Source organism: Panicum hallii, chromosome 4 (assembly GCF_002211085.1).
Source record: "Panicum hallii strain FIL2 chromosome 4, PHallii_v3.1, whole genome shotgun sequence".
Lineage (NCBI taxonomy): Eukaryota > Viridiplantae > Streptophyta > Magnoliopsida > Poales > Poaceae > Panicum > Panicum hallii.
The window spans coordinates 3,163,706-3,186,768 of record NC_038045.1 but is presented as its reverse complement, the minus strand read 5'-3'; the positions used below and the strand labels follow the sequence as shown (position 1 = coordinate 3,186,768).

Genomic DNA, 23,063 nt, shown 5'->3' with positions numbered 1-23,063 from the left:
CAGAAGCAAAGCCACCCTCTGCCTGGCGCAGCCCATGGGCCCCACGAGCCCAACGGACCGACCCAACGGCTCCCTTCCTCCCCACCCGCCTACCTGTCGCCACCCCATTGGCCGCCGCGCCGTAGCCGTTGCGCCGTTGCACCCCTCACTATATATTAGCCGTTTCTTCCCTCTCCTCCGCTCCCCACTCTCTCGCCCCCCCCTCTCTCTCCCCCCTCACCGCCGCCGCCGCGCCTCCATTGATTACTTGGGGATCTGCACGCCTGCCTCCTGCCGAGTTCTTGTGTTCGGTGTTGCGAGTTGTGACTCTGAGCGCCATCCATGGCCGTGGAGGTTGTGTCCGGGAACGGCGGCGAGGCGGTGGCGCCGGCGCCGGCGAAGGAGGTAAGCGCCAAGGTGGAGGCCAAGGAGGCGGCTGCGGTGACCAAGAACGCTTCGTTCAGGGAGGAGAGCAACTTCCTGGACGACCTCAAGGAGAGCGAGCGGAAGGCGCTCGCCGAGCTCCGCGACAAGGTGGAGGCCGCCATCCTGGAGGGCAAGCTGTTCGACGACGGCAAGCCCGAGGTGAAGGAGAAGGAGGAGGCCAAGAAGAAGGCTGAGAAAGCGACCGAGGAGAAGAAAGAAGAGGAGGAAGGGAAGAAGGAACCCGAAGACGTGGAGAAGAAAGAGGAGGGCGACGGCAAGAAGGAGGCCGAGGCTGAGGGCAAGCAAGAGGAGGAAGAAAGCAAGAAAGAGGCTGAGAAGGAGACGGAAGAGGAGGAAGGCAAGAAGGAGGAAGCCGGCGAGGCCGAGAAGGTTGCTGCGGCGGCGGAGGAGAAACCGGCGGAGACGCCGGGCGTCGTCGTCGACAAGGACATCGCCCTGTGGGGCGTGCCGCTGCTCCCGAGCAAGGGCGACGAGGCCACCGACGTCGTGCTCCTCAAGTTCCTCCGAGCGCGCGACTTCAAGGCCGGCGCCGCGTTCGAGATGCTCCGCCGCACCCTCCGCTGGCGCAGGGACTGGACCGGATTCGACGCCGACGCCGACGCCGAAGCCGATCTCCCCGAGGAGCTCGCGGGCGCGTGCTACCTCGACGGCGCGGACCGCGAGGGCCACCCGGTGTGCTACAACGCGCTCGGGGTGTTCGCCGACGACGCCGTGTACAAGAAGGCGCTCGGCACCGAGGAAGGCAAGGCGCGGTTCCTCCGGTGGCGGGTGCGCGCCATGGAGCGCCACGTCGCCGAGCTGGACTTCAAGCCCGGCGGCGCCGCGTCGCTGCTGCAGGTGACCGACCTCAAGAACTCGCCGGGGCCGGCCAAGAAGGACTTCCGCGTCGCCGTCAAGCAGGTGCTCGACCTGTTCCAGGACAACTACCCCGAGCTCGTCGCAAGAAACGTGAGTACCGATCATCAAAAGGGATTTCTTCTCAGAATTCTTGGCCGATGCGTGTGATTTAACTTTTTTTTGTATGATTTAACCTGCAGATCTTGATCAACGTGCCGTTCTGGTACTACGCGTTCAGCACCCTGTTCTACCCGTTCCTGACGCAGCGGACCAAGAGCAAATTCGTCATTGCTCGCCCGTCCAAGGTCACCGAGACCCTCCTCAAGTAGGTACCAGTAGAACTTGTAGAAATATCTTCTTGCCAATCTTGCAAGAAGCAACGTTGCTGTGTGTAATTTCGGACAAATTTTGACAAAGATTGTTCGCATTTCTGAAGGTACATTCCGATTGAGGCCATCCCGGTGAAGTACGGCGGCCTGAAGCGCGACGGCGACACTGAATTCTCCGCCGATGACGGCGAAGTCACAGAGCTCACTGTCAAGGGAAGCTCCACCGAGACCATTGAGATCGAAGCCACTGAGGTAACGCGCTGACATACCATGAAGAAATTTCTTCAAACGATTCAGGCCGGGATGCAGAGTTGTTTTGACATGAGTGTGTTTGGTTGTGATCCAGGCTGATGCCACCCTGACATGGGACCTGACGGTGCTGGGCTGGGAGGTGAACTACAAGGAGGAGTTCGTGCCGGCCGACGAGGGCTCCTACACCATCATCGTCAGGAAGGGCAAGAAGATGGGGGCCGGCGAGGAGGCGGTCCGCAACTCGTTCCGCGCCGGCGAGCCGGGCAAGGTGGTGCTCACCGTCGAGAACACCTCGCACAAGAAGAAGAAGGTGCTGTTCAGGCACAAGACCAGGAGCCCCTGCGCCAAGAAGTGCTGAGGCTTCATCGAGACCTGCAACCGAATTCTTTGGGATGCTGTGAGATGTGCTGAGCTCCTATGCCAAGGAGTGAACTTATTGGTCGTGTGGATTCAATTATTCATTACATTCTTTGTGTGTAAGAGAGAAGAGAGAGTATGTTGTTTGTGTTCATGGTGATTATTTGAGGTGGTTATTGCGGCATGGCAGTTAAAAGTTGAATATAAAGAAGAGCTGGTTATTCATGGAGTGGGAACCCTAGTCGAATGATACTGCAGATCATGTTGTATTTGAGAATATATAGAAGAGTTAAAAGTTCATGTGATTACTGCAGTATCATTCGACTAGGGTTCCCACTCCAATTGTCGCCAGTTGTTAACACTTGTAATTGTAATGGCGACGGGACTTTCTTGCAAAAGTTATTCCGTTCTTTGATTTCATCAGAATGATGGTAATTGCCATTAGACCCTGTTGAGCAGACTTTGCAAGCTGGTGTCCCCAGCAGGAATGATTCTCAATCAAAAAAAATATTGCCATCAGTTTATTTAGCAGAGAAATGCATCGGCATTCACTGTCCCAAATGAGTAACGTATGCAAGTAAATGGAAGATGGTTCCAAACTTCACACCTAAACAGTCAAAAGCTTGAACAAACTGCCGATGCACCACGGGATATATAACTGATGAATTCTACTACTGCGTATAACACACAGCATAAGGGTATAACAACAATCAGTTAAGCTACCTCATAGTAATAACTAATAACAGCTTGAGCAACCAGAACACAAAGAAATGCAGTTTTGTCACAGCAACATCGCATACATAAGCAATACCACCCACCTATCACCTAACATCACCACAAGCACCTCAATCGACATAATTGCTAACAGAAACGATCAGCGATACAAGGGATATCACATCTGGAGCAAGCACTCGGGGAAGGTGGCTTAGGCAGCAACCTCATCCTCCTCCTCCTCCTCCTCATACTCCTCTTCATCCTCAGCCGTGGCATCCTGGTACTGCTGGTACTCGGCCACCAGGTCATTCATGTTGCTCTCTGCCTCGGTGAACTCCATCTCGTCCATGCCCTCGCCCGTGTACCAGTGCAAGAAGGCCTTCCTCCTGAACATGGCCGTGAACTGCTCGCTCACGCGGCGGAACATCTCCTGGATGGAGGTCGAGTTGCCGATGAACGTGGATGCCATCTTCAGGCCATTGGGCGGGATGTCACACACACTGGACTTGACGTTGTTGGGGATCCACTCCACAAAGTACGATGAGTTCTTGTTCTGCACGTTCAGCATCTGCTCATCCACTTCCTTGGTGCTCATCTTCCCACGGAACATGGCGGATGCAGTGAGGTAGCGGCCATGGCGAGGGTCAGCAGCACACATCATGTTCTTGGAGTCCCACATCTGCTGGGTCAGCTCTGGGACAGTGAGGGCACGGTACTGCTGCGAGCCCCTTGAGGTCAGTGGAGCGAATCCGACCATGAAGAAGTGGAGACGTGGGAAGGGGATCAGGTTGACTGCAAGCTTCCGGAGGTCAGAATTCAGCTGACCAGGGAAGCGCAGGCAGCAAGTGACACCACTCATGGTGGCAGAGATAAGGTGGTTGAGATCACCAACTGCACAGCAAAGCCAAGGTTAAAGGAAATGCCGACTAGATAACCAAAATACATGCATGTATAAAAGTAACAAGCACCTTACTTCGGGCTGATAAGATAACAATATCAACTCGAAGACTATCAAACATGAAGTAAACATCAACCCCCTCCAAATATTAAATGCAGTGATACCGTTCAAGGTAAACAGTTTACTAGTTGAGTGTTTACATGTATATAATAAGCAGATTAGGGAAAAAATGTGTACTGGAAATAAACAAGATAAGCAAGTTTGCAAGCACAGTTAACAAGTATTCTACATGTGCTGCATTCCAGGCAAGAAGAAATGAGTAAAATGTAAAATTGTAACACTCCTGGAACTGGAAGTCACAGCCCATACAATAATTATTAACAGGACATCAGCACCAAGCATTAACAGACATATCATGGCATCAGAAATTTGCAGAACATAAGCAAACAAATTATTCTACTTGAACTAGAACATCAGCACTTACAGGTTGGTGTTGCAAGCTTCAGGGTGCGGAAGCAGATGTCATAGAGAGCCTCGTTGTCGAGCACCATGCACTCATCCGCGTTCTCAACAAGCTGGTGCACAGAGAGAGTGGCGTTGTAGGGCTCCACCACAGTATCAGACACTTTGGGCGACGGGAAGACAGAGAATGTGAGCATCATCCTGTCCGGGTACTCCTCCCTGATCTTGGAGATGAGCAGGGTGCCCATTCCTGAGCCAGTACCTCCTCCCAGCGAGTGGCAGACCTGGAACCCTGCAGTAAGGAGGAAATGCTAGTTAATTACTATGCCTGGTAGCAATAACTGCCAATAACTGAACAACCACTCAAGGACTACAAGTATCCTACAAAATGTCCAGGAATTAACCGCTCAGTTCCTCAAAAATTCGATGAACCGCTTAGATCTAGGCCCTAACGCTCAGATCTACTAGCTCGGAACAAGCGCAATGCCTCATAAACCCTAGATCCAGAAGGCATGTGGCTCCATAAACCGAAAGGAAAAGGGGGAAATACATCAGATCCGGTGGGATATACACATACCTTGGAGGCAGTCGCAGTTCTCGGCCTCCTTGCGGACGACGTCGAGCACGGAGTCGATGAGCTCGGCGCCCTCGGTGTAGTGCCCCTTGGCCCAGTTGTTCCCGGCGCCGGACTGGCCGAAGACGAAGTTGTCGGGGCGGAAGATCTGGCCGTACGGCCCCGAGCGCACCGAGTCCATGGTCCCGGGCTCGAGGTCCATGAGCACGGCGCGCGGGACGAACCGCCCGCCGCTGGCCTCGTTGTAGTAGACGTTGATGCGCTCGAGCTGGAGTTCGGAGTCGCCCGCGTACTTGCCGGTGTGGTCGATGCCGTGCTCGTCGCAGATCACCTCCCAGAACTTGGCCCCGATTTGGTTGCCGCACTGGCCGCCCTGGATGTGGAGGATCTCCCTCATGGCGGCGAAAGGGGGGGGCGGGACGGCGGGAGGGGTCTAGGGTTCCGGCGAGGCGGTGGGGTTTGGGAGGCTTGGGGAGGCGGCGGCGGCGGAGTGAGCGTGAAGGGGGAGGAGAGGGGTGGGAAGAGACTTTATTGGAGGGGGCACTGTGCGGTGGGCCAATTTGAAATCGCTCCTCCTCGGGTGGTGCTTTTACCGTTACGTCCCTGAAGAATGCAGTAATTCCCCATCAAAACTGAAATGCGGTGTCGGCCATTTTCAGTAGATATTTTCCCCATCCAAATAGATCCAAAAAAAAATCTATTGAAATACGATTACTTCGGATTTCAAACGGGATCGGAATAAATAATGTCTCCAACGATGCGATCCTCATTTTGGATGGTGACCGTTGCATATTTTGTTTACTATTTTGCCCCCATGGCCCGCAAAACGGACGAACGCTCCGCTGGTGTGTCGCCGACGCCCGGACGTGATGCGCCAGCGACCGTACGGTTGGAAAGGCGCAAAGCGCCAGCGCTCGCATCGCGATCCACATGAGCGTCGCTGGGCCTGGGCCAAAAGCTCAGGGGGCGCGTCACGTGGCCCGCGAAAGCGGGCGTGGGTGGGGGCGCGCTGGAGCTGGCGGGACGCACGCACGCGTATCGCCGTCGCCGGCCGGCCGGCGTCCGGTGAGCTGTCGCCGTCGCCGAGATCTTTGCGCCTGCAAGTTAGGTATATACCTGGACTGGATTCCAAGCTACGCTACCGACCATCAGTGATCAAGATCAACCGTACTTGATCGAGCAGTTAAGCGGTGGCACTGTAGCCGCGTCTCGCTGCTCTGGGTTTGTGGTGACAGGTTGACCGACTGACTGGTGACGACGCTTCACCGGCATTGAAGTGGCTCTTCAACGTCGATGGAACGGTAAAAACCGGGAAATTAACGCGCTGATCCAGTAACTCGGCGGTTTTCGATCGGCCGGCACTTGATGGCAGGCAATTGACTGGCCAATTTGACAGTTTCAGTTTCGTTTCTGCAGGAGCATCCCGTGCGTAATCGTGCATATATAGCACCGCTCGATCAGTGGAAGGTAGCTCAGCTGCAGCAGCGAATTCATCTCGATCGACCAGCTGCTCGTCGACGTCGAGCTCGGCCGTACCGGAGTAAACTAATGGCCCGCGTGATTCTTGTCGCCGCGCTGGTGCTCTACGCGGCCGTCGCGGTGGCTCACGCCGCCCGCGTCCTCGAGCACCACCAGCCAGCCGACGCCGGGTTCGGCGAGGGCCCTGCCCCCCAGCTGGCGCTGGAAGCCGAGCCGCCGTCGGGGCAGGTTCCGCCGCCCGCGGTTCCCGGCGGCGCCCGGGTGCGGGAGGGAGGCAGCGCGGTCGCCGACATCCTGTGGTTCGTGCTCAGGTGGGCGAACGAGGCCCCCGCCGCCGGCGACAGGCGGAAGGACTACTGAACTTGATCTTCGAGTAGACGTACAAGCGACTGATGGGTGGTGACGGAACCTAATAAACGCTCGCGTTTCGTCGTCTTGACAGTTTTGATTTACTTCTGAGCTCCGATGGTTAATAAAGCTTGTTAGTTTTCAGTAGCAATGCGAGAGAGCTGCTCATCCTGCCAAGCTCCATTTGATTTCCTTTGTGCTTATAAAGTTACAGAATTGAGAACTCCCTTTTCAACACCAGCGAGAAATGGAGAGATCTCGCTGGTTGCTCAGACCACGTTTTGAGTTTGCTTTACAGCTTTATTTTTACGGTGATGCTGGTGTGCCCGTCAACACTCAACAGTGAATTGGGTAAATGCACGAACGATCTGGGTGGCAATGCAGTCTCCAGGTTTAATTCCTTTCGCATAGACGGCAGAAGTAGAGTTGTTTGGCCAGCCGCGCAGAAGCAAACGGTCCGCTGTCAACAGCCAGTTCTGCAATAGCAACCGTATGAAGAAATTAACAGCGAGATGGTGCTCCCTTCAAAACTGCATTTCATACGCTGATTTGGAGCTGTCTTCCCCATTGACTGTCCTGGTCCAGATAATTGTGTCACAGAGGTCCGGAGAGGGATCGAAGGTGGCCTCGCTCTTCAATCAGGTTGGCAAGTTTGAACGTGTGCACCAGCAGACCAGTGGCGAGGTCCTGTGGCGTGTCTCTCAGCCAACACTCGAGCAATTGTTCCTGATGGCTGATGCTCGAGAAAGTTCATGTGAGTTGAACTTGATGATGTGCAGGATGCAGATCAAATTTAGATTTTTGTTCCATGGGTTACTATTTGGTAACTTGATTCGTGAGAACCATGGGAAACGACTCGATCACGTGAACGGTGAAACCATGCCAATGCCAGACCAACTCTCTTCATGACAGCACAAATTCGTCATCAGAACATAGAGGCACATCAGAGTCTAGGAGGAGGAGAACAGAAACTGGAGTACTTTATTACTGCGTTAATATAAATCCAGCGCTATAAATCCGTCCTGACGTTAGGCACAGCGCTGCCACTCTCAACCCAGCGCTAGGTTCTGCCAACGCCCGGCGTCTTCAGGGCAGTATCGCGGGCCCAGCGCGCCGCGCGCCGGTGAGGAACCCGCTCGCGGAGGCAGCCGCATCGGGGAACGCGTCGGCGGCGTCGACGATGGCCCCGGCGTGCGGGCTTGACGGGGCGGGGCTCTCGGACTCGGGCACCAGGAGCGCCGGCCACCCGATCCTACTACCAGAAAGCTCCTCCGTGGAATGGGATGCGTGGGCCGGCGGTGGGAACGCCGCCGCCATCAGGATGGAGACGAGGACGGCGGCCGTCGCTGCGGCGCTCCTCCCGGCACGGGCCATCGGACGTTCGATCGTCGGAGAGGTCGCTGCACGGTACGAAGTGGTCCGGGAATGCGGGTCTCCGCGGATGCAGCTACGGACGAACCTGGAGGAACTTGCGGTGAATAATTCCTTTGAGAAGAGTTTGATATTTATAGGAGGAGGGAAGATTAATGAACGCTTGTTTGTGTTCGCGCCGTCATTATGTTGTTCACGTTTGAGTGGATTAACTGACAGAAGGGGTTACTGACTTTGCTCAAGGATTCAAAAGGAGGATCATTTCTTTCTGTTTTTTTTTCGTAACTGCCATATGTCATGTTGGTGGGCTGAAATGGCTGGTGGCCCAATAGATAAAACAAACCCCGAAGTGATAACATCTGACTACGCGGGCCGAAAGAAAGTTAGGCCGTGGTACACTGAACAATAATAAGCCTGGCCCAACGCTGTGTTGGCACAAAGTAAGATGGAGTTTTTTTTAAAAAAAAATGCAGTATTTGGCACCAACCAACATGGAACTAAAAAAAGGATTCTCTTCCTCTTTCATCGGTTTATAATTTGATTATCTACTAGGGCAAATAAATTGGTGCCATCTTATAGACGGTCTCATGAATTGCTAGGTATTTTATTTTTGAAAACCAATTAACATATTTTGACAACTTAACAATCCATAATAGACCGTAAATTTTGTTGCCACGTAGTTAGGACACATCTCTTCATTTGTGGATAGGAAAATAAGAAACATTACAAGTTATCTACAAACAATAACACGTACAATGGTATCAATCCACAACTTTTAGGTCATGAAGCGGTTGCTTCACAGAACAAAATTCAAGGATTGCGTGCCATTGAACTCTTGGATTTTTCTTACCTCGTATAATCACCGTCCTAAAAAGCAGAATTGCAGAGTATAACTTTGAGGCACCAAAATGTAGCTGTTAGAGAGCTCTAAGAGTCTGATTGGTTTGATTCAAAAATTTGCTTTGCTGAAACTAGGGCAGGCCAAAATATTGATAATTTTCTTTTGTCAAAATCTTGGCAAGTACTTTGTGAGGCGGGCTACTTTTTTGGATTCCAACCAAATAAGTGCTAAAATTTATGGTTGCCAAAACTTTAGCAAGATAAATTTTGGAACCAAACCAATCACGCTCTAATTATATCCGAGTTTTCTTTTTTGAATAAAGCTTAAATTGAAAGTTGCTAACCGGATGGTTAATTATGTCCATGTATAGCAAAGTTCACATGGAATAGTTCGTGTCTATCAGTCTGTGTTACATCAGGTTTTCTCGGTCTTGGTTAAATTTCGAACATGCAAACGAGAAGTGCGTACATACGTGCGCGTGTGGTGTATGTTTGAGTGTTTTTTTTTTTACTGCGTTCCAACTTGCAAGTGGGTGTAAACAAAGGCGAATGGTTAGTGAGCGCTTGTCCTGGCGGTGGTGTACACTTTCATGTGCGCCGTCATTGTGGCATTCACGTTGGCATGGTTAGTGACTTTGCTGGAGGAGGATTGAAAAGGAGTCATCTTTACAGTTCTTGAACGGCATTTTGTCGGTGGGCTGAGATGAGATGGATGTGGCCCAATACCTGCACAGAGAAAGAGGCCAACTGAATATGGGCCGGAAGAAAGTTTTCTGGAGGCCGTGGTAAATTGAATAAAAATGTCTGGGCCACCGTTACCTGTGGGACACCAAGAAACATGTCCTTCACACGAGCCAGCTAGTAGGAATTTAAAAAGGTTTTTTTTGAAGGAGAAATTTAAAAAAGTTGAACCAGAAGCTAGTATGTAGCCATATGGTTAACACTTCCAATGCATAGCCAGTCTATGTCGTACTTCCAAGTGTAGACTTGAATTGATTGACATTAGTATTCCCCTAAATACACATGCATAGGATAACGAGTACGAGACCTATATCTCAAAGTAAATTTGTTACATGCACTTAGAGGTGAACGTGTCTGGTTAGTCTGTTTTTCGTGTTTTCTAATGTTCCAGTTGGGCATAAACAAATGCACCGGCTACGGAAACTTTCTGCCCTTTCTCATGTGCATGATTGTATACCTTATCTATCCCATTGCCACAGTTGGAAAAAATCCAAGCCATCTCGTAACTTGAGCGCCCAAGCTAGCTAGAAGACTCATCAGGCATCCCTGTCTCATGGTTTGCAGCAGAACTAGGAAACCGGCAGCATGCCTTCCTGGCGCTCCCCTCCAAGGTCCTCCAGCCCAGCAAAACAAAATCCAACCAAAAGATACGCGTACCGGCCGCCGGACCAGCCACCGCTCCCGTCCCATCGGCCGCAATTGTTTATGCCCGCGCCGGCCGCCGGCGATGTGGCCGCACGACGGCCACCCGGCTCCCCGGTTTCTTTTTTAGGCGGCGATGAGACCCCGCGGAGATCTGCCTCCATGATTCGAGACAAGACCCCTGCTAGTTATATCTTCCCCGGCCAACCCAACCCCTCCACCACGGTGATCTGCGTCGCCGCTCGTCTGACGCGGATCGGCCGGTCGCGTAAGCAAACGCAGCGGCCGGTGGCAAAGGCGCATGTGTGCGCGCGTATCTGCACCTGTACCTGAAAGTCTGGCCGTAGGGTATCTTGTTTAATTCTAGGGTTCGTCAAGCTGGCTCTCTCCGATTGCTGAGGCGGATTAGGCTGAGTCATACGAGTGATGACCATCGCAGGCACCAATCATTGGAGCCGATCGAAGAACAGTCGATCGATCACAGAACAAGGTGTTTGATCGATCGATCCTTCGCTTTCCTGATCCAACGGCTCGCGTGGTTGCAAAAGAAAGACAAATCGCACGTGCCTTTCGTCGCAAAGGTAGAGGACCCGGAGAGGCTGCCTGCCAACAGTCGCAAACATTGCGTAGCGGATCGCTCACCGTTCAGAGTTCAGACAACCAGACTGATTGCCGACCACGAAAATGGCTTCCTCACAGCGCACGTATCCAGATCGGTCGCGAATGATGAAGGTTACCGGCCGTCAGCCGTCGCGCTCGCGTGGGCAGGCAGAGCCCCACGGAACCCATCGATCCGGGTCGCCGTCGCCATGATACCGAGCGCCCGTGCCGAGCCCGAGCCGTCGCTGTCCGGCCGCCTCCCACACGAGCTTCCAGAGGATGCGGCGGCAGCTTGGCCGCCGGGCAACTTGCTGCTGCTGGTACTATTGGAACGAAGAACACTTGCTGCATTCATGGACGCCCAACTTGCTGGCCTCTGGCGAACTTGCTTTTCTCCCAAAAGAACCAAGTTTGTGGCCCTGAGTTTTTTATTTTCTATTTTTTGGTTTTGCATGTGAAACTAGCAGGAGATATCTTTTTGCAGGCTATGATAATGATGACTGGTGAGTGTATCTGGAGATAAGATGTTGAGTGTGATGGCCGAAGGTGGCAAAGCAATTGGAATCTGAGAGGCTGACCCTACAACAATAAAATACAACAAAACAAGCTGTATATGTGCGCATTATACGCGGGGGCGGGACGACGTGTGTAAGCTCCAAAGGCCAAGTAAGTGCCACGTTTGGCTTACTTTGCGTATATGTAAAGATACATAGGGCCACTAATTATTTTCCGATTACAGGCTCGTCGATGTAGACAAGGATTAGACATGGTGGAGCACAAGGAAATTAAACGATTTGACTTCCACAATAAAAACAAACATATTCCGTGTTCCAAATGAGCAGAGCTTAGCTTTGTGATGACTATAGCGACTGTTGATGGTACACAAGCTACTGAAAACAAACAGCCTTGTTTTCCTGCACGCAAAACAGGGAGGGCTGAAAAAAAAGAACGGTCCAGAGAAAGAACTGATATGATGAGTACTCCTTCCCCCACAAAAAATGCAGCTCTCGCATCCTAAGGAGTCCAACAATTTTAAATTTAACCAAATTTAAACAAAAAATTCTAACATTTATGTCTCCAAATAGATTTACTATAAAAATATATTACGCAATTAATCTTATTATACTTATTTTGTAGCATAAATATTACTACTATTTTATATTTTATATAAATTTGATCAAATTTGAAATTGCTTGACTCATCAGGAAGCGAGAGTTGCATTCTTTCGTGGATGGAGAAGTAACTGGACAGCTAGAGGTATTGCCGGCTTACAGCCCTGCAGAGATCCAGAGAAAATTAGCAGGAAAGTACTGGAGCTAACCTGCCGGATGTCTTAGCACGCTGTGTAGGACCAGATCCACCAGGAGTACTGTACTGACCGTATCGGCAGTGATCATCCAGCTGACACTGTCCAACTCAGCTGATCAGCTCGATCGGGACCGATGGGCGAACGAGGTCTAATAGTAGTTGACGGATAAAAACACTGGAGACCATGCATTGTCTCAGTCAGGCCTTCTCTGCTCTGCGCCTCTCGTGCGGCCATGGCCATGCATGTCTGAGCCGGCTCCGCCTGCGTGCAAACATATCTGGCTCCCTGCAACAGTCCTGCACCTCAGCGATCAGCTAGTATAACAGAGAAGGGGCAAGAGAGAGAAACCTACTTTTTTTTCTCTCCAATACACAGAAGAGATGCGTATCTTTTGTATTAAGTAGAGTAGAAAAATCTACGAGTACTTCTTATTAGCAGCACTCTATGACGCACTTGAAGACATGCAATATTTAACTTCTCTATTATTCGGGTGTATACTGTAAAGGATGAAAGAATTAAGAACATTTCTTAAAAAACACCAACATTAGGTCCACCCTCTCACAGATAGACCCACATATCAGGTTGAAAGTTTGACAGCAGCACGGTGGACCGAAAAAACCAGCAGAAGGAAAATGATTCCGCCAAAACACGGAATATTTTGTCACCGCGCGCCCCCGCATACCCGCGTGCCCACGCGTACCCGGTTCCCAGCCTGAGTTACTCCGCGAAATCAGCCAATCAACTAATACAATCAATCAATTCAATTTGGAAGCACAACATCAATTCATCCACCGCTTTCATCCCCCTTCCGAGTCTAGATCCGTGCCGCCATGCTGTGCCTTCCCCTTGCCATCTGCGTGAAGCTCGATCAGTGCTCGGGTTCAGTGGGCAGCGGGCGGAATGACGCTCAGACAGAGGCGCTGTTGTGCTTTTCCGGTGAGATCGAGTAGCTCCGGTGACAAGTGCTCGGAAGAGGGGAATGGAAGGACAGGGTTTGCCATCGCGTTAATGGGGCCGGGGCAGCCCCCACCGCTTGGTGCATGGAAGGGATACTGGATACTGCCGAGTTGCCATCGCTCTTGGGTGCACCGTGCCATCGTTGTCCTCGATGTGGTGCTAGATTCGCCCTCTTTGTTCCCAACCATATTCCCGCCATGGATGGGAGATTGGGAGGAGGCCAGGAGCTCGGCCACCTCCCACTTGCTCTCGTCCACAGTTGTCGCTGCTTGCACGCGCGCGGTGACCGGCATGACGCGTGGTGCGGCGATGGCGGTTGCTTCATCCCCTCGTCGGCATGCGCCGCTGATCCTACTCCAAGTGCCATCAACATCTCTGGTTCGTGGGTGGGTGTGCAAGACTGCTCGGTGTGCGGGTGCATTTGCTTGCACGACCCTGCAGGATGAGCTTCACCACTGCCAGGTACCTTGCAGTCTTGCAAACGGCGGTCAGTACGCCACCGCCGCCTTCCTGCGTGTGTCGTGCAAGCCAGCGACGCTGTGACTGGAGTGCTGGCCACAAGCCAGGACAAGATGAAGCGTACGTTTTCAAAGACAGTCGGCAGTCGCTGTGCAGGGATGCTTTAGCCTCAGGTGCCCTTATTCACCAGCTGTTTGATGAAACGTCTTGCCTAAACATGTAATCAATTGCATCTTCTGTCGTTGTTTATTTACATGCATGTGAGTCAAGTGACCAACTTGATGATCCTTAGTATATTGCAGAATTAGATGTCTGACCGTAGTACCTGAGAGCACTAATTGTAGAAGAGTCCAATCTGCCATGTTACGCTTGAAAGCCTCGAAAGAGAAATAAACATACTAATCTGTTAGTTTGTAGCTATCTACCTCTACTACTCTATTAATGATTTATAAACTCGGTTGGCCATGATATACCATTCTGTTAATTGAATTGTTGAATTAAATGAGAATAATACTAATTGAGATGCTTGCTGTTACATTGGAATAACTTGCCATGCATGCCTTGCGGCATCTGCTCACTTGCTTGATGAAACGCTACTTTTCAGGAATTTGCAACTAATCTTGCCACGATATAGAATGGGCCAGCTAATGGAGATAAATGGTGTAGTCGATCTAAATATATAGAGTAAAAGCTGACAAATGAAATGCGTGTTACCTTCTATTTTATGAAATCAGTTATACATTGTGCAACTAATATGTTTATCTATAATGTGTGCTCTTAAAAAATTGTATTACACTAATATGTCACTTTGTCAAATTGTATAGGTTGAGGCGGAACATGACGGGATGGCTCTCTGGAAGGTAGCAGCACCATTGGACCTTTTCATGACGTGGGGATTTGTATTGCAATAATGGAGAGTTGACATGGATTCAATCACTGCATCCTAAAGAAAGTAAGTCTCTTCCTATTGTTTTGCATCTTGCCAACAGAGTACTACTTCGAGAGCCCTTTTTAAAATTATACAAACAACACCATTCATTGATGCAAATCACATATTCATTCAGCTTCCAGCATTCCAACATACGTTTGACAATCACTTTCTGTGTATAATTACTGCTAAATTTAGACACTATGTTTTGTCGCTCTCTAGAATGTTGTCTATGCACATGAAAAGCTTATTGATTAGTATCATAACATTTGCATGTTTGAGATTCAAATCAATTGCTGCTTTGAGATCACCAAGCGATACGATGATTTGTATTCAATTGGATGCCAGAATCTTTCAGGATGATGCCAGCTCTAGCTATTTGTTGGTTAATCTGGAGTGATTCGGGAATATTAGTTTCTAGGTGGTCAATTTTGAACCATTATTGTTTGTAATCTTGTATGCTTCATCTTCATATCTGTTAGTTTCACTACTTTCAAAAGGTAGGAGATATAAGGGACTCCTGTTTGGTCGTCTTCCATAGTTAATGTTTTTTACAATTATGTGCAATGTACAAGGAGTTTTTCACTACATCAACTAGTGTCACCTGCAAATCATATCAGTGTCGTATTCATTATTCTTTTTCTCTTTATCCAGGTAATCATCTAAGGTGTGAAGCACAAGTACGACGGTGCTCACATCCATTTTCATAGAAGTGCATCCGTGCTAGTGCCAAGCGTTTCTACATCTCATCTCATAGGTATGTTACAATCTGAAATATCTAGAGAAAACTGGTATATGCAAAGCTATGCTCAAGTTCTTTGGATGATTGGCATACACAGTCCATCATACAAGTGATGAGTGGTAAATATTTTACTATTTGGTTTGTATAGATATCAATTTCTTTTAGTTCTAAATATGATATTGAAAAACAGTACGCGCCTTGGAGGGTTATGGGTGCTTCTGGTTCCATGCTACCATGGATCATGGATGAATGAGGCATTTTTTGTTGCCTAGCTTTAATTTATTTGGTTTACAAAATGCTGATGTTGATTAAAAGTAAAAGTAGGATAATAAATCTGTAGTTGATTTATATACTAGATTTTCCTTGCCGTATCAGGTGTATCACTCTTTTTTGTTGCATTTGCGTCACTTTCAACATAAAAATTCTAATATGAAAATAAATATGTTATAGGAACGCGGTAGAAGTAGGAGATTTGAGAAATATACTAAAATTTCTAATTGTATTTTTGGACTATGCTGACATTGGATGATATTTTTTTCCTACAAGCGGGTAGTAACTTTGGACTATTCATAGATTATGGTATATGGCACTGAGTTACCAGTGCAAAATGATGGACTCTTTTTCTTTAGTTCTCTGCCAACTACTCTGTACCATCATTGAACTAGATCATACACAAAAGAACAGTGAAGTTTCAGGTACAAAGTGGAAGTGGAGAGATTAGGTGAATTACCTGGTCTAGCCAATTCTTGTGTTTTGATTTGCAGTGGTATTCAGTAGGGTAGGGTTGGTGCGTTCCATAGAGTAGAATTCGATTTGCAATGAATAAGAATTACGCTTGTACTTGGACGGATATATGGGTACGGTTTCTCCATCAACATCCTATTTAGATATATTACAGCAATCTAGAGTCTATAAGAATGAACTTGTAATGTTATTTATTAAAATAAATAGCATTAGGATACTCTTTTCCCTCTTTTGAATGTTGCAGAATGGGTTGAATAAAGCAAAATGTAAAGATATTTGAAAAAAAATGGACTACCGTACCTGCTTCATGTTGCTCACGATAGAGGTTGAGTGGTTGACTCCAAGGTCTAGATTCTAAAAGTTTGAGCTACAATCTTTGTAAAATTCCTTAATATCCCTTTCCATCGCTATTTTCTTGTTTCAAGAAATTCTACAGTAGTTGATTTTCCTGGTCTTTTGTTAAGAATTTCCTAACAGTGTCTATTTACATGATATCATATTAAACCACAATAACTATTGTGAGAGGAAAAATATTTATTCTCCTCTATTCCATTTTTATTTGTGATTCTCATATATGCGTATGGTATTATTGAATGATTTTTTATTTTGCTTGACTTTGTTGACTAGATTTTTATAAATATAAAGATTTGCTAAAACACCTTCGTGCGGCATGTGCGTCTCCACTAGATTTTTAACGAAGAGACCGGTGTCTATCAAAGTGGATCAACAACTATGGGAGCTTAACTATCAAATTATTGTTTATTTAACATAAAATTCATGTTTATTAGGGTTTTTTTCAAATATATCCCTACTGCATCTACATCTTTACTATAAATACAAAATTATCATTTACTTATTTTTTATAATATAAAAATAAAACTATTATTTAGTGGATTCTTTTAATAACATGCCTGCGGCACGTGCATCTCCACTAGTTAAGAAAACAACTGTATTTTACATGTGGGCTATAGTAGTTTTGTGAAAACGTGCTATAGCTAGATGATTGGAGAAACATGCTAAGTATTGATGATATAAAGATACGCTCTTCCAGTAATTCACTGAATTGAACACTATTTTCCTCCTGTCAAATGAGAAACGCACATTTGCTCTCCTCCGAAAAAGGAAATTGTGAGAGGGAGGGCAAATTATGCTAGCACGATATAATTATAAATGGCCACGAATTTAGTGCGTTAGTTTTTTGCTTAAAATATTCCGTAGTTAGTTGAGCTCTAGTGTATCCATCTCAATGTGTTTTCTCATGTGAAGGAGATAGTGTTTTTCTCATACGAAGGAGATAGTATTTTTCTCGTGAAGGAGAGAGAGAAACTAGCTCTTCACAAGCTCAATAGTTCTAGCTTATAGCACCACCACATCCATCTCCTCCCTCTAAAAAATCATATACTTTCTTTGCAGTCGCTCTGAAGATTGTGCCCTGCTGTACTATTTCTACTTTGAAGATTGGTCCAAGCTGCACGTACTGACAGACGTCACGGCCAAACATAAGCTGACACTACCTTTAGCATCTTCTCGATCGGTGTTTGCCTCTGAAGCAAGCAGCAAACCGGCCTTCTTCGTTACGTCGCTAATAACTAAAGTGGGCGACGATCACTCTCCGCTCCGGTGGGTCAAAACCATGGGGTCCATTGCAACAAGCTAATGTGGCATTCAAGATCCGGGAAACGCGGGCGCGTGACGCTGGAAAACGCCAGGTGGAGCCCATGACGGGGACGTGGCACGTCGCGGGCGCCATGTCACGCCCCGTCCCCGGCCGCGGCCAGCAGACACCCCTCGTGTGCACGATTACTACCCCACCCCGCTCTCGCCTGCCTGGTCGGATTTCGTCTCCGTCCCAAGACGCATCGCCATCGGAAGACGTTCACGCACCGGCGGTTCCGGGGGCAGTAGCCGTGAATTCGAGCAGGATTCCGGGGCAGGACGGTCACTTGGTGCCGTCCGGCGAGCTCCCTCTGGACGCATGTCGGGGCGGCGTGCGACACCCCCGGGCCCCGCGGCCACGCGGCGCCCGGCGACTCGTCCAGCCCCGCTGCCACGCCCGGTCACATCGTCATGAAAGCTTGACAAGACCCCGGCGTCCGCCGAGCGCGCATGCCGACGCCGGACCTAGTTCTTTATCTGACCGGACCGGGCCGGAGCGCGAGCGCGCCCGTGCCGTCGCCCCGGCGGTGGTCGCTGGCTCGTTCCGTCACCGCCGCGGCGCGCCGTACTTTTTTCGCTACAGGTTAGATACACAAACAGCCCATCAATCTGACGACCTGCGCCACCGTCCACCCGCCGGCACCGCCACCGAGAGAGGAGGGGGAGAAAAGGCTTTGACGCGACCGAGATCTTCTGAGCTCAGCATGCAGGGCCGATCAGATCAGATCCACCCATGTCGTGCAGGGGCAGCAGCAACCTGTGGCTGGAGCTGGACGGGTCGGGGGAGCAGCGCGCTGATCCTGATCGATGCGGTCTCGTCATCGACCTCCCGATCTGACGACGCCACCGCAGGCTGACACAGGCAGGCGCGTACCTGAATGGACATTCTCGCACGAACACGTCTTTTCTTTCTTTCGTGCTCGTTTTTGCCATCAAATCACGCCGTTCTGGATCTTATGCGCCGTGCACCGTGTGCGCATCGGATTAGCGCCGTGTGTGGCGGATTGAGTGCTTGTGGGAACTGGGATGGTAGCTTTCGGAACCAGATTTCGACTGGGACGACGCTGCGTCCTGGACCTGGACGAGGCGAGAAGAGAGTTGGGCCGGGGGTGGATGGATGTCGAGACGTGTAGGTCGCGTGAATTTTCTTCACACGTCCACATCGCCATTCTTCCCCGTGAAAACAGCTACTCCTGATAGAAACGTCTCGAGCCGTCTGTTAGCGACGTGTTAAGTCTTTTTCGGGCACTAATCACTACACACTTGAATCTTGCCCGCCCTATTCCTCCAGCGAACAATGCAACCATAAAGTTAATTGGAAAATAAAACACCAAGACCATGCTGTTCTTTCGCAGAACGAATCTGGCCTAGTTTTCTTTCTCCTTGGCCGTACTATAATTAGTCGGATTAACTTGTGGGCAAGTCCTGAAGAAACAGTGCACCGCGTGATCATGCAGTGTGGCAATGCATTGATATGCAACTATGGACCTGATGATTGCAGGGAGGTGCAGACAAATAACGAAAGAATTAAGCGCTCTTGAAGCTGGAGGTTAGGCGCTGCACTGTGTTGAGGCTGCTAGCTAGTAGAGGATTTCAGCAGTGCATGCATTATTGTGCGCGTGCAGGGACCTCCACATCTGTTTCTTTGTGGCAGAGGGGATCGCCGGACACACGCCCACTTCCGGTGTTGCCAGCAGCAGAGGAGGTGAGGCATCGCATTGCACCTTGAGACGATATGTCGTCGTGAGCTCGTGGTGAGCATGTATTATTCTACCTTTTATATTGCACAATTAGTCATCGCGCTGCATTTTCACAATTCGATCCACGGGACATATTCGGAGCATAAGATTCTCAAAATCTAGGAATAGGAAAAATACAGCATTGGAAGTTGCATGGATTTCAAAGGCAATAAAACTTCTAAAGTAGCCTTTGAATGAAGCACAGGAAAAACATAGGAATTTTAAGCGAGAAAGAGAGAGGGACACCATGGAAGTTTTCATGAGGTTCATCCTCAAAATTTTCTATGGGTTCATACATCTTATAGGAATCCTGGTGACTTTCATACGGTGGAATCCTTTGTTCCAAAAAGTGACAATAGGATTAGAATCCTTCAAAATTCCTATGTTTTTTCTTTGTTTAGAATGAAACCTCATCAAGTTCGCTTTTGCAGATTGCATGACCAAAAATCTAGTGTGCAACTTGTTTGAGTAAAGAGTAAAGTGTAGTGCTATATAAAAAAGCTAAAGTACACATATAGGAAGAAATTGTGCACCAGTATTTGATAGAAGTACTAATAATTAATCCATCTTCATCCTCTCAGGAAATACCACGTACTCGTCCCTCCGTCCCATGAAGAGTCCAATTCTAGGTTTTTTAAAGATATATTAGTGGTGGCATGAAAAGACTCTCGTACCCTCGTTTGTTGGCCACGTACAGTCAGTTTTGACATGCAAATCAAATCTGAATACTTAATTAAGCAGATAGTTGAGATCCAATTTTAGGATTGTACTTTTTGTGAGATTTTTTTCTCAAATTTAGAATTGCACTTTTTATGGAACAAAGGGAGTATATCACATTATCATGAGTTATTACCTTCTACCACCCCATTCATCTTTGCCTGCATAATTTGTGTCATAAAATATTACTGTAGTACTACTAAATAATAATCAAACTGGCGATGGGCCCGCCACCATACGAGCTATGCCTACCCTAGCCCCGTAGCCAATACACTGAACCTCGCGGATGAACCACTGGGAGCACACTTTTACTGTGCACATCCGTAAAAGCTGTGCTTAACATTTCTGCCGTTGCCCTGAGTTTGCTGCAAAACCTTTGTTTGCATACTAGTAGTACTACCCTAGCTTCTTGTAGCTTCCTCCATCTGCCGATTCTGCCGTCGATTTTAATCACCAGTCTTTTTACCGTAATCCACCTCTCTTGCTTGATGACGCCAGGTTTAATTCGCGTCGTCCTCGCTCGAGCGATAGTACTGTTCCCGCCGGCCGGACGGGCAGTACTGTTCCGAATTTATTCGGCTCCGTCCGGCGGCCCAATGGCGACCGGGTGGTGGTGGTGGATGAGCAGAGAGAGCTCGTCGTCACCGCTGCCGCTCGCTCGTCGCCTACCTCGCGCCAAAGTTATTGTCGCCCCCAACCGCCTCGCGCCAGGTGAATTGAACGCCGCGCCGGTCTCGGATCTGCCATGGATTCATCAGGCAGGCAGGCAGGCAGGCAGGCGCCCATGCGTCTCCTCACGTCGCGTCTCGCATTGCGTCGTCGTCGTCCTGGGCGCGACAGCGCGTCAGGCAGCGGCAGCACCTCGTCCCGTCCGGTCCGGTCTGCGTCTTCAGTAGTGATCGATGGATGGATGGATGGATCTGATGAACACATGCATCCATCCAGCTTTGGATCCTTTATTAGGGCGCCCGAAACCTTGCCTTTTCGAGTGAATCCTGTGATCGGTCGAAATGACATGTAACAGACGTACCAATAGGTCGTGGCCTGAACGAACCATGCACTGTTCAGTTTGGTACCCATCAGGTATCTAGCTACAAATTCACATGAATTTGGCAGGGGAAAAATTAGATATTTCGGTACGGGCAGACAAGCTAGCTACGGACCGAAGAACATGTGGTTTTGGACGAACGCGAGAGAGCGAGCATGCGTGTCCTACCATGTGTCAAATTGATTGGCCGGACCCGCCGCGCGGCCATTCCGGACAGTTTTTTCTCGCCGGTTAAGTTAACCAGCTGCAGGCAGATGGATAATCCAAACCAGGTCTCTGTTCCTTGCAGGACATGTCATGTACTACACCAATAATAATAAAGCTCCATGCTAAGCAGGGCTCTACATACCCGTACAGACGTGTCACGAGAGACGACAAGGATCAAAGTTTAACACGATCGACCTACCATCATCCTCTGGATTCTGGAAGGTGCGGCGTTGCAGGTGCAGGAAAAGCTAGCTGCTCGCCGTTGCACGTTGCATTGTCCTTGTAATTCACACACGGCGTGTGTGTGGAATTGTGCATGGACGATGCGCCGCCACCATACGTTGTCGTCCTCTACGCTAGGAACCTTTCCTTGTAGCTACCTACGCGACGCACCACTTCGCAATCTTGGACCACAGCTACTTTGTGTGCACGGTGCACGGTGGCATGCAGCATGCTGCGTAGCTGGTCAACAGTAGCTGCTAGGGTGCTCCCCGGCCTTGACCCTTGTGCTTGGGAGAAACCAACACGAGCTAGCTACCACCACCAGGCGTCCGGCCTGATGAGCAGTGTAAGAGAGGCTTCCCGATTGGGTATGTATGTGCATATTTAATTCTATCTTTTTGTGTGTGTATATATGCATCTATTGATATTTAATTATGCGCATGCATTTGAGCAATGACCAAGGGAACGTGTGCACGATTTGCTGTATGCTGATGCGGCCTGGCCATGGAACTGTTTGAAAAGGAGAGGGGATCAGCTATATATATGTATTTTTTTGGATGCGATATGATCCTCTTGCTGGACAAGAATCCATAGTCACTGTTTGGTAGCGCCGCTCATCTATCCTGTTTCTGATTTCCTGTAGAGAGTGATTCTCTGAGAAAAATAATCGTGTAACCAGAAATGGTTCTCTAAAAACTTCAACGACAATGTGTTTTTTCAGTCCCCGCCTCTTAGTTCATTTCAAATATATAATCACTTTAGAAAAATCAGCATACAATCGTTTCTCTGCAAAGTATCATTATACCGAGAAATCAACTTGATAGTTGGTGCGGGAGCTCTGCCAAACAAAGCCTAAGACAAGGACCTGAGAAATATTCTACTCACGGTATGAGCTAGTATTAAGCAAAATAAAATTCTCATGTGCCTCTTTAAATGCAAAGCACACGTACCATACATGAAGATGCATGTGCAATAAACTTGACATTTCTCTTTGAAACCTGGCATTGAACTGAACCATGCACGGCACTCAGTGTGCGCATCCAGTCTCCAACACTGTCGGACTGGCAGTACTCCTCATGAAGAAGTAAAAGACAAGACACAAGATTAGGCAGCCATTAGCCGTGCGCAGAAGAAGAAAACTTCTCGGCCATGCATGTATCGATCGGGTGGGTCTGAGGACCCGGGCAATGAGTGCGCCCTTTCCTCCGGCCTTCAGGAATCGAATGATTTGGGAATCCAATCCATCATCCATGGCTTGGCTGCCTCTAATCATCGAGCACAAGAAAGCCGCACGGATTCTCATGGCCGTTCCATCACCTCGAGGTTCAGGAAAAAACTTTTTTAAAAAGTGAGAGAACACACGCCAACCCGACCCCTTTGGCCGGCCCTTTGTTTCAACACGATCATTGACCAAACGCTTCCTCTTTTGCGAGGCCAAAATGGCTGCTGCTGGCCGCCGCACATG

At 49.0% G+C, this 23,063-nt stretch overlaps 2 protein-coding genes across 2 annotated transcripts; one reads left to right on the top strand and one right to left on the bottom strand.

Moving 5' to 3' along the window:
- The first annotated feature begins 207 nt into the window (after positions 1-207).
- On the top strand, positions 208-2,426 carry LOC112889909 (patellin-4). The gene is made up of 4 exons (XM_025956705.1): positions 208-1,374; positions 1,464-1,588; positions 1,700-1,844; positions 1,939-2,426. Exons 1-4 carry the CDS (start codon positions 322-324, stop codon positions 2,200-2,202), a joined length of 1,587 nt encoding a protein of 528 aa, XP_025812490.1. The 5' UTR covers positions 208-321; the 3' UTR covers positions 2,203-2,426.
- Positions 2,427-2,824: 398 nt separating this feature from the next.
- LOC112889136 (tubulin beta-1 chain) lies at positions 2,825-5,352 on the bottom strand. Its single transcript, XM_025955626.1, has 3 exons — positions 4,853-5,352; positions 4,298-4,567; positions 2,825-3,806 (listed from the first exon to the last, which is right to left on the bottom strand). Exons 1-3 carry the CDS (start codon positions 5,244-5,246, stop codon positions 3,127-3,129), a joined length of 1,344 nt encoding a protein of 447 aa, XP_025811411.1. The 5' UTR covers positions 5,247-5,352; the 3' UTR covers positions 2,825-3,126.
- Between the last annotated feature and the right edge of the window lie 17,711 nt (positions 5,353-23,063).

Coding starts and splice junctions, on each gene's coding strand:
- LOC112889909 (XM_025956705.1), top strand. CDS start 322: ATGGCCGTGGAGGTTGTGTCCGGGAACGGCGGCGAGGCGGTGGCGCCG. Junction 1,589..1,699: donor GTCACCGAGACCCTCCTCAA/GTAGGTACCAGT, acceptor GCATTTCTGAAG/GTACATTCCGATTGAGGCCA. Junction 1,845..1,938: donor TTGAGATCGAAGCCACTGAG/GTAACGCGCTGA, acceptor GTTGTGATCCAG/GCTGATGCCACCCTGACATG.
- LOC112889136 (XM_025955626.1), bottom strand. CDS start 5,246: ATGAGGGAGATCCTCCACATCCAGGGCGGCCAGTGCGGCAACCAAATC. Junction 4,568..4,852: donor GAACTGCGACTGCCTCCAAG/GTATGTGTATAT, acceptor TCCTTACTGCAG/GGTTCCAGGTCTGCCACTCG. Junction 3,807..4,297: donor GAAGCTTGCAACACCAACCT/GTAAGTGCTGAT, acceptor TTTGCTGTGCAG/TTGGTGATCTCAACCACCTT.